Source organism: Microtus ochrogaster, linkage group LG9, assembly GCF_000317375.1.
Source record: "Microtus ochrogaster isolate Prairie Vole_2 linkage group LG9, MicOch1.0, whole genome shotgun sequence".
NCBI classification, from domain to species: Eukaryota; Metazoa; Chordata; class Mammalia; order Rodentia; family Cricetidae; genus Microtus; species Microtus ochrogaster.
This window is the reverse complement of record NC_022034.1, coordinates 7,892,888-7,904,675: the sequence shown is the minus strand read 5'-3', so window position 1 is coordinate 7,904,675 and position 11,788 is coordinate 7,892,888. Positions and strand designations below refer to the sequence as shown.

The 11,788-nt window shown below is 45.1% G+C and overlaps 1 protein-coding gene across 1 annotated transcript in view; it reads left to right on the top strand.

The window, feature by feature from the left end:
• Pacrg (parkin coregulated) overlaps nucleotides 1-11,788 on the top strand; it is a 460,318-nt gene that overhangs the window by 257,365 nt on the left and 191,165 nt on the right. Inside the window, exon 4 of the mRNA XM_026787505.1 lies at nucleotides 149-298. Coding sequence (XP_026643306.1) covers nucleotides 149-298 — 150 coding nt within the window. The remainder of the gene's footprint in view (nucleotides 1-148; nucleotides 299-11,788) is intronic.

Genomic DNA, 11,788 nt, shown 5'->3' with positions numbered 1-11,788 from the left:
AGGGACTGCACTGCCTCAGAGCTATAGTAATAAGGCCCTCTTGGTCCCCAGTAGAGCACAGTTTAATTAAATGCACTTATGAGCAGCCCCACCTTAACACAGAATTCACACACAATGTTTTCTGCTTGTTCACTTTCCTACCGCTCAGATGCCTTGAACCTCCGTAACCGGCAGGTCATCTGCGTCACACTCAAGGTCCTCCAGCATCTGGTTGTGTCGGCAGAGATGGTGGGCGAAGCCTTGGTGCCCTACTACCGCCAGATCCTCCCCATCCTGAACATCTTCAAGAATATGAATGGTGAGTGATCCCAGGAGCCAATGTGTCTTTTAAGCCCTAACATGAGGGCGGGGGTAAGGAGGACCCAGGAGCAACTTCTTTGGGACTCTCCCCCTTCAGTTCGGAGAGTTCGAATGCGTAGCTGACCCTTCCCTCACGCCTGGCCTAGAAACAGTCATATCAGCAGTTTTCCTTACGGCTCCTGACACGTGGGGCCCACACTCCGCAGAGGAACACTGGCGTGCTGTGCGTTTCCAGTAATTAAACTGCGGTGTTTCCTGTAATCGCCCTGGAGACATTAGGGGGTTTTGATCCTCCCTGCAAAACTTTATAGCCCACTATTTATAAATTGATTGGAGGTGAGTGTTTTAAATGCTGTTCAGATGTGGTAGGCAGTTTGGAGCCTTTTAACATCTGAACTTTCATTTCAAGGGAGTGAAAAAAAAAACAGAAAATGGTATTTTTCTACTCTTAGTTACTAATGCTCAGTAATTTGTCATTAACAATTTTCAGTGACTTGAATGGTGGGTACTGATTAAAAGTAGACATCAGAGTCAATTTATCTCTTGTAAAAAGATTCCTCACTTAGCTTCAGGATGCGCTCAAAGGAATGTTGCCCCACACAGATCTGAAGCACGTCTTTGCAATCGTTGGCAGGCTGCGGCTACGGGTTTGCTCACTGGCAGCCTGACTTCCCCGAAAGTACGTGAATCTCATTTTCTTTTGGTTGCTAACTTTGAGGTTCTGTTCTTCTCACATTCATAGAAGGAGTCAACATTTGAAGCCAGTTCCTGACAGCCATGTAAATAAGTTGGTAATTTAGTGGGACATAGCATGGTGACTGTGCATACAGGAAAACAATATCAAACAAAAAGCCAGCGGTTTGGCAGCCCTGCCACAGACAAGCCTGGTGTGTAGAGTCACCATCTCTACATATGATCACTGATTGCTGCTGGACCCGCACCAGGTATACACTATTCAGGGCATTGTGGAGGTCTCAGGAGATCGTCAGCTGTCTTTTAATCACATAACCGTATTATATGTTTGTGGCCCTTCTTAAACCATCTGAAGAGGAGACAGTTCATCGGCACTTAAGCAAGAAGAAATTAAAAACTGTGTTTTAGTAATTTAGTTTCATATTGTCCAACTGATTTTTTGATAATAGTATTCTTATGTTATAAAAAATACTTTAAAACATTATTTATTCCTAATCAATATTTTTACCATATGCTAGCACCAAATATCCATATATTTATAGAAAGATTACACATGCATGTGATTCAATTATGGCTCAAAAGAAAACCATAAGCTTCCTTGTATTCTTAGATTTAAATCCTAGCTCAACTGGAAGGAGCTAGAGCCAGAAGTAGAGATCTGTGTGGGAAAGGAGATAGACTGGCTGCTCAACAGCTCTAGGTTAGCATTTTGAAGCCTGAGTCTCACAAGGATTTTCTCGGCAGTCCTCACACAAACTGATAAAATGCTGGCTGACTGTCCTCTCATGGTTTGATTATGAAGCTTGCCTCCTGAAGTTTTCTTCCTTATAAACATTTGTATCTGAATTTGATGAGCATGACGATTAGACCTGCCCATTCTGTCTTGCTTAAGTTGGGATGCATAGATATATCCACAGTGTAATACACTCTCCTCATATGATAAAATCTGCAACTTAAATCTAAACAACATTTTGCATCCTTGTGTGAAAACGAAGGGCATTGTTGTGAAGCCCAAGAAACAACCAAACTCTTGGGTACCAAACTTGGGAAGCAGGACTGATTCAGGTACCACAGTCAATCCTTCTGGGTTCTGGGCTATAAGACAAAGCTGTTCTTGCCCTGTCCTGCTGTCCATAGGTACAGCTTGCTTTTGGTCTGTAACTAGCACACGCCCACTACCTAGTATAGATAGAGGTTACTTGTCTGTAGGAATCTCATTGGAGAGCTCACTGTGGGAGTTCATAGTTGATCTAAGCCACCATCGGTTTCAAGCATAGCCAGCAATTTTGGCATATTTCCCAAGCATCCATCAGAAGTTCCATGTTCAAATTGCTTTTCTGTCAAACACTTTTCTGACATTTAAGAGAGAAGATGTTATCTTCTGCTTCCTTTTTTTCCTTTTCTTCTGAGTCTGTCACCACAATGCCAGAGTGAGGCATAGTATGTTCTGAGGGCCTGTATTAAATGGGCTCAATGTGCCCTAAGAACTGATGCTATTCTGTAAAGGCACTATAGTCCTGGAAGTGTCTCAAGAACCCGGATCCAGGTCTATGAGGCGCTCACTCCAGATCTGCCAGCTGGATTAGGATTCTCACTAGAAAATGGCTTTTCTTAACAGTAGCTTTGATTAAAAATCCACCTTACCATTATAGATGTTGTTCCCATGTCCACAGAGCCAAGTTCCTATTTTGTTTAAGCAGGCATCTCTCACTGCTTCTCATTATTTATCACTAAAATTATCTCAGAGAAAAATCTTAAACTAGGTTCCAAACATTTGAGGGTAATCTCACGTTTTCATCCCTCTACCATTCCATACTTGTCTTCTATGCAAATCGATGTCTTGTTCAACTTAGATTCAAATATAGTTCTTTTCTTTCAAGTCCTACCCCAAGATCCTCTTAAAATGGGACCAGATATAAATGAGAGAAAGAATGGAGAAGACATCTTTCAAATATAATGACCCTGCTCTTCTGTCTGTCCCCTTAGAGTATACACTTTAGCTTAGTTCTCCGATCTGAGCTCTTTGACAAAGCCTTTCCTGTTTTAATGTTAAGTAAGTTTTTCTGAAACAGGCAGTGGGGGGTGACCAGTCAGGGAGCCAGGCAAACCTGTTAGCAGTTGCCCACAGTGGGGACACCAGGCTCCCAGGTCCAGGAGACCTGTTGTTAAGGAAGCAGCAGCCCAGGGAGAAAATGGTACAACTGAGAGCATCGTTTGTACCATGCCTGTCCTACTAAGGCGTTAAACCTTAGCTAGCCCTTTAATGTTATTATTGTTCTGGAAGAGGATGCTCATCTCGCAGGAGACAGGAAGTGGGTGGTGGAAACATACAATCACCAGGGAGCTACTTTCCTCAGCTAGACCTCATCTGCTGGGATTTGCAGAGCCCCCTGAAGTTGCACCACCACTGAGGGACCAGTTCTTCATACACAAGCCTTTGGGGGACACTTCATATATAAACTGTAGTAGCAACTTTTTGTAAGAGTTGGTGTAATCTTTAGAGACAGTGAGTTTACAACCCCATGGTCAATGAAAACGGCCATTACTATACACATGAATTACAAATTTATAATACGATCTTACATAAAATGTAGCAATATTTTGTGAGCTATCATCAAGCAACCCATCTATGAGGGTAGAAGTTCTCTGTTCCCATTGGCTAACTGCCAGTGTGGCCCTTCCACACTCTGTGAGTAAGATGCACGCTCCTGGACTCACCAGCCATGCCAAGATCTTTGCTTCACAAGATGTGTCTTATTTCTGATGACTGCATGCTAGGTGAGTGTCATGTGACTTAAAGCATAAACTGTTTTCAAATCCGTCCTTCCCTTGCAAAGTGGTTCAGCTTAAATGTGTGACTGGTATTTGGGATAATGCCATCTTTTAAAAAAATAAGTCTGTGTCAGACAGAGGACCCTAGATCAGGGTCTTTCATGGAAGATCCAAACTGGTGTCTGTGTTTAGGTCTCATTTCTCCAACTCAAGTACTAACCATGCTGAACTTCGTGGGCATGCTCAGGGTGGCATTGCCACCAACTGGAGCTCATTTCTCCACATTACAAATGAGCGTGAGATGTCTAAGCTGTGTTGACTTTCCAGGAACTACACCAGGGTGAGAGGAAGAACAGTTTCTATAACTATTCGTAAAATGTATCTGTCATACAGCCAGTAGCACTTTGGTCCCTCCCACAGTCTTTTATAGACGTTATGAAAGGTTACAGAAAATTAAGACAATAAGAATGTTCCATTTATAGCTCTACCAGATGAAGCCACAAAATTAATGATGTGATATAGGCATAAAATGGTGTGAACCCATTCATAGCTGAACTGTAAGCTGTAGGCCCTGACAGCAGAGAGGGGCATCCAAGAGCCTGTCTTCATGTGTGGCATCCTTGTTTCTAAGGGCAACATAGTCCTGGATGAGGCTGCCCATGAAGCATTCAAAACTTCCAGCCTACAAGATGCTAATGGGGTCACGTGCCATGTAGCAGAGATGACTAACCAAACATCCTGACCCATGTTTGTGTAATCAAATGCTAAAATATTAAATATCTTAATGTTTAATACGTAAATCTCAACATGCACCACTCAGACTGATAAGAGACCATTGAAGAGACAAAGCTTGTTATTCATGGGCCCACAAGGTGCCGCAGCAGGTACAGCGCTTCCTGCTTAGCCTGAGGACCTGAGTTCAATCCAGGCATCCGTACGGAGAAAAGAGAAAACAGAACCTTGTGAGTTCCCCTTTACTCTCTCTGTGCACAGGTCCCATCCCCCAGAGACATGAAATGCACATCAGTCTATATAAATAAGAAGAATATATTTACAAAATTTTGGAATGTTTATACTAGGTATTTGGCCTTGAAATTTAAGTGGCTTCTGGAAAAAAAATTTCCTGAGAACCTGAGTATTATTGGACTACCTGATCTCAAGCCTTCTAGTCTAGAAACTTTTGTGAGTTGTGTATGATTGTTCTTGTGGTCCTTTAGAATGATGGTGAACTTTGGGTACCAGTTTTTACCCCAAACTGAGAAGTGTAATTTTTCTTGTGTAGTGGTTATTTCTCTATAGGAAATTTGAGTTTAGTTTGGAATTAAGGTTCATTCCCTGTGGAATTTTTGCCCACTTTTTTAAACTATAATTTTATTTTGGGAATTTGTAATTTGTTATATTGGCAAGCATTGAATTGTTCCGAAGTCATATGGGAGTTATCAGAACTGCCGCCTCCCACCACTTCTGAATGTTAGATTGGGATTATCACATATGAATCTAGTCTCTCTAAGTACTTGCCCTACATAGATTAAAACATTGGTCTAAAGAGTCTCCTAGGGCTGGAAAACAAAACAACCAAAACTGGAAGATATGAGTAAGGACCTTTGGTCTGAACATCTCCATGATGTTCTGAACCATGGATGAGTTTCACAGAGGCAAAATGTTTGCATTCTGTGACCAAATTGGGTGTGGCCAAGTGATAGCTTACAGATGGAAAGAAAGGCTGTTCGGTTCACTGCCACTGTAGACTGAATACCTCCACTCTATGGCATGCAGAGATAAAATTCCATCTTTGTTTTCTTTTGTTCTGAGACAGGCTGTAGCCTGTAGCCCAGTTTAGAAGCCTCGTGCCTTGGCTTCTGAGTGTTGGGGTCGCAAGCCAGTCCACCATTCCCAGCAAAACATTCACATGACAAGTCAACTGAGGCTTGATGTGTTCTTGTGTGCCACGGTGGATAAACTTGTCAAAATGGCTTCTTCTGCTAGAGCTTCTCTTCAGTGGCGGCATCCTGGTGATGTCCCTATGGGGAAGATTTGTTTAGTCAATCAAGGGACTTCGATTTGAGCAGAGGGAATGGAGGTTTGTTGGTTTCTTCGTTCTTCTGACTGAGATGCTGCAAATCAGCTGGAGAGGAAAGCAGTCCCTTTCCATTGCTCCAGAGCTGCCCAGGGGATGCCCAGGGGATGCCCAGGGCACTGCCACCCCAGTCTGCCAGGGATCCCCATGGAATGGAGGGTTGCATTGCCCAAGGGAGCTGAACAAGAGGCCCAAGCACCTCACTGCCTAAACGACGATTAGACCAGTCAGTAGAGCTTACCTGGTGCACGAGAAGAGAAGACACTTTGGGCAGATCAAACGCCATGTGGGAAAAAGAGATGGGACAACATAGGCAGTAGCCACATACAGTTCTGCGGGCTGAAGGCTCTGGCATTCGAGTTTCATGTTTGAATCCTACTTATCAAATGCAGAGGAAAAGAATGGGTTACACAGCTACTCTGTGCCTCAGTTTCCTTCCTTTAAACAGTGGGTTGTTAAAAGAATTAGAGATGTTTTCAACAAGCTGAGCACTCTCAGGAAGCCGTTTGGTACACATGTCTTCTAGCTGTAATTAAGTGTGCGTTATGACTAGCACTGATTCACACGTGACTGAGGGTTTGGTGAATGTTAGGTGTCTGCACCGCCTGCCTCAGAGGGTTGTGGGGGGAAACTATAGACATACACTTTTAAGTGGTCCCTCCAAGGGTATTATGTATAATCCATACATTAGAATTAATGTGTTTCGTAAGGTGATTTGATGCAAAATAAATTCAAAAAGTATTACATTTACTGTATGCCAGCGGCAGAAATATGATATAGAATGTCTTTTGTTGATGCTAATAATCCCTCTTAAGCAAGTAAGTCAACATGGACGGGCATTTGTGTTCACTGTTCCCACCCTAACGGTAGCTTTAGCTCCTTCCTTCGACTCCCCAGTTCATGTCAGGACTGAAGTCTTTACTCAAAGACCAGCGTTACCGAGAACTGCTTGTCCTGATGGAGCACTGGAACCCAGCATCTCAGTAAAGAGGGTGTGGCTTTGAGCCTGCTCGTGGCTTTTCCGTTTGCGGCTTCTCATCACAGTGCCCCTGTCACCCCTATTTTATCTGCTCACAGCGCCCCTGTCGCCCCTATTTTATCTGCGATTACTGTGTCATTCTCATCTCACCACTGCCTTGGAATCCAAGTCTGAGCTCATTGCGATAGCTAACCTTCTAGAAATAAGAGGTGTTGCTGACGAATCTGTTTATCCAAGGGCTGGCCTCTTATGGTGGAGGGCTATCCCCCTTGCAGCTGCCTTGGGAAATTTAGGGGCACAAAGGACTATATAAGGGGGGGAAGGTCTGCATTGAACAGCAATCAAGAAGGTGACCTCATCTGAGGTGCGCGTCCCCTTTTCAACTTTGGCAGAAAGAAAGAGAGAGAGAGAGAGGTTGCTTTTCAGTAAACTTCGTAGCAGTCTGTGTGTATGCTAGTGGTGGTTGTACAGGCCCAATAGACAAGGTTGGCATATACTGTGATGTGATGTGAAGGTTACCAGAGATTCTGGGTTCTGGGGCTGTACAGACAGAGAGGTTAGTAGTTAGCAGTGTGAGCTCTCCAGCTCGTAGAAACGCAGAGAAAAAGTGGGAGGGTCGGGCATGGACCTTGTGGAAAGGACCACGCCCCAAACCAGACTGACAGGAATATCAACCTGCAGTTAAGTCTGTGGCCCAAGCACACTTTGATTTTCTCCAGACCCAAGGCCAACTTGGCTCACCGCAACAGTTTCCTCAGAACAGCTCTCCGCTGTTCTGTAGGAGCAGTGAGGGGCCTCTGCTGAGGAAACGGGCTCCCGTGGCCTGACAGGATTGAACCAGTGTCCACTGTGCTGTGAGGATGGCCTATGTGCTTTGTGACATAGGCCTGCATTTCCTCTGAGTCCAAAAGAAAGCATCATGTCTCCTCTGTCCCCTCCCTGGCCCCTCTCGTACTGGTGAGATGAGTTGTGAGTTCTTCCCTGAGCTAAGCCACACTCTGGGTAGAGGTCCTGTTTCTTGTTTACATTTGTTTGTATACCCCAGGCTCTCCTCACACTTGCCACTATTCCAAGATGGCCTTGACTTTCTGGTCCTCCTGCTGTGTTCTGCTGGGGCTGCAGGGATGAGCCGCATGCCGAGTTTATGCTGTGCTGGGGATCGAACCCAGGCAGGGCCTGTGCATGCTGCCAACTGATGTACACCCCAGCCTTAGGTCGCATTTCTTGGTCTGCCTCCTCACCAAAGCCCAGGTAGAAGGGGAGAGTCAAAAGCTGCTGTCTGCTTGACTTAAAGTACAAAGCCATGTTTGAAATCTACTTCATCCTCACCCTCCCCTCTAAAGCCAAGATCTACCCACAAAATTCCTTGATTACACTTGGTCCCCAGGCCTTGATCCATGCCATGTACCCTGCTAGCAGGGAGCGCATTCTGCACCAGTTTCCACCAGCTCAGCTAAGACCTTTGGGGCATGTCTGCAGAGATCTGTAGGGTTCTAGAACAGTCTGCAGAGATCTCTGGGGTTCTAGAGCGTGTCTGCAGAGATCTCTAGGGTTCTAGAGCACATCTTCAAAGGTCTGTAGTATCCTAGAGCATGTCCGCAGAGATCTCTGGGGTTCTAGAGCACGTCTGCAGAGATCTGTAGGATTCTTCAGTGTATCAAAAGACTGAACAGGCCCTGTGCTGTCTCCTGCAGGTGTCACAGAAAGTCATATTTAACGTGGCCCAGGAAGCAAACAGGATCCCAGAGCTTCTAACTGAAAAAAAAACCTTTTCACTTAGTTCATAATTTATACTTTTCAAGTCACCTAAAGTCCCCCCTATTCTAGAGTCGCTGATATTTAAAGCCTCTACCTTGTTTTCTTTTGTATGCAAATCTTTCCTGAGCTGCAGCAGAGGGCGTTTTAAAGGTTTTTTGTGGACACTAGAGAAATAAGGGTGTCACCAAGTGTTGCTTATGTTGAACCATCACAACTCATGGTCTAATTAAGGTGAATCTGGGGTGGGGGACAGGATGGAAACCTTGCTCGGCCCAGGGATCATCCCCAGCCCCGGTAGTCTGCAGAATGATCTGGAATGTTCCCTCCTAAGATCTGTGGGGATTTTGAATCAGACAGGTCCCAAGAGAGTCTTGCAAACCCTGAACTTGGCTTACTCTTAATTCCTCACCCCTGGCTCCACTTGGGCAGGCTTCTCACTGAAAGCCTGCCTGAGAAATGGGGCGTGGTGAGCTTCGCCCCTGTTTCTTGGTATTTATGATGTCCTATCCACCTCTACTTACTCAGGCCACAGTCTATGAGGTCTATGAGCATCTTCTGGGATGCTGCCCCACTTAGGAGGCAGAGGAGGAGGCCCCCTCGGAGAGTCTGGCAAGTGTTTGCTTCCCACTGTTGGGTGCCCCTGAGGCCCCTAAGTAACTCACTCCAGCAACAGCAGAGACTGTAGGCCTGGGGCTCTGCTTCAGCAGTCTTCCATCCCCTTCACATCCTGCCTTCACCTTAGGCTCTGGGTTTCTTGTCCTGCAGGCCCTTTTAGGAATCCTCACGCAGTCAAAAATCCCTAACAAGTGAAAATTAAACTTCCTCTTGGCCCCACGCAGTGTTGAGCCTGCAAGGGGAGGCGGGAGCCCCAGTGCTTTCTCTCCTGAGGAATTTCCCCAGGAGCACCCTCTGGATGCTGGAGAGGGGTCTAGTGCCAGGTGGGATTCAGACCAGCACCCAGGGATGCCACCCTCAGCAGTGCTGTGGGTGTGACACGCTGGATCCCGGCTCCCTGACCTCACGGTAAACGTAGAGCCCCACCTATGCCTGGCTTGGCCCTGAAGCTCCGGCCCCATCCCTGCCCCCTGCCACACTTCCTATTTTGATTTGTTTCAGCTGAGCAAGATCCCGTAGGAAGGTTTTTCACTTAGGCTGAAGTCAGCTTCACAGTTTTATTGTTTCCCTTTTCTGTATGTTTTCACTCTGCCAAAATGAAATAGAATTATCTCATCATAAGCTTAACCATCAGAGAAAGTGGAATTGGAAAACAGAATGGGAACTTTCCCTAAAAGGAACAGGATGAGCACACTGAGATTTCCTTCCTTGCCTGCTTCCTGAGGTATAGTTCTGTGGACAGCTTGAATTAATGTACAAATAACAAAGGGAAAAACCACGGCTGGTGTCAGAGTAACCAGGCCCCGGCCCCGGCCTCATCCCCAGCCCCAGCCTCAGCCCCAGCCCTTCAAGGTCAATTTCTTAAATACATTACATTGCTATCAGCTCTTTGTGAACCTATTTATATCCTTGTTGAGGTGGCCATACAATGAAAAACAGCCTCTTTTACTCAGTGACCCTTCACTTAAATTTTTGCAAACCGATTCCAATCGTGCCTCTTATGCCCCTACAACTTATCTTAAAATCTATTTCCAGAGTCTTTAAGTTATCTTTATCACAAACTGAAAAGCTCTTTAATGGTACACTATTAATTCTTTTCTTTTTAGAAAACAGGCATGTAATTGGGTCATTATCGCTCAGTGATTCTCTATTTTAAGCTTTGTTTTGACCTGAAGGCATGCTGGGTGTTTATGTATATACACAAAGGATTAAGGAGAGTTTGTAGTTGTCCTAACAGAAATACTTTCGTGTTATAGTTTTTGTGTTTGTATATTATAAACGTAACATATAACCACCTCACCAAATGGCTTAGATGTCATTCTGTTTCGGAAAACTGAAACTATGTTGTCTTTTCCGAGTTTCTTAATGGGTGGAGACTAATGACATTCCCAAAGTGTTAGATAGGTTTGGAGAGCTGTTAGGGTCGGAGCCTGCGACTGGAGCCCCAAGAGACTCTGTGCATCCACCCCATCCTCAATAGGACAAGTAAATAAGTAATGGTGAGGGAGGCCCAGAGACGGCTCAGTCAACAAACGGTCCATGTAGAGACTTGATCCCCTGTACCCACATAAAACCAGACAGCATCGTATGTCTATTCCCAGCCTTGGGGAAGTAGAGCTGAGACAAGCAGATCCCTGGAGTTCACTGGCCAGGCAACCTAGACTAGTAAACAAGTTCCCGGATCTCAAGTATAGAGTAGACTGACAAAGACATCCATCGTTGGCCTCTGGCTTCCACATGCACACATAGATAAAAGCACATGCATACACCACACACATGCACATATAGACACAGGTATATGAGATCATGCATATCCCCACACACAGGCACACACACACATAGACATGCACAGACATACACATGCACACACATACAGACAGTCGCACACGCACACATATAAACACATACACGTCACTAATGCATACACCACACATGTGCACACACACACACACATACATGCTCATAGTTGTAATGAAAAGTAGAGATTTATCAATGTAATCCCACTGGAGAAAGGAACAAAGTGGTCCAGTGACCCACACACAGTAGTCCATCTTCAGGGTCTTGACATGATGTTAGGATTGAATATAGACGAAGAAGTGTGGCCCCGCCCATCAGCATCATCTCAGCCCCAGTGTCTCCTACAATGTGGTCTAATGCATTGTCCAAACTGAAATATCTTCGTAGGAGCCAAGTCCCTCCTCTGGCCACACCAGGATTTGGCCTTTTCCTTTTCCCAACATGAGATCTGTGGGGAAATTTCAGCTTCTTGGAGACCATTGTTCCCACAATAACCAATCTGATAGCTGGAAGGAGGCATATATGTGCTTCTTTAGAGTACCTTGCTCCCTGCCCCTTCAGATATAGTAATATCATATTTTCTGTTTTGTGATGGCCAGCCAGAATTTCTGAGAGGATTTCTGTAGGACACTAAGCAACAGTGGAATGAGAACAAACATGATGTCAGACTGGAAACATCACTCATCACAGGCCTCTGTGTGCCGTGTAGCTGGTTCTTGCCTTGAGGTTGGTGTCCCTATGCCCACAAGGCTAATTCCAGTGGCATTAGTGTCATGTGGTTCTTTTAACCAAAGGCT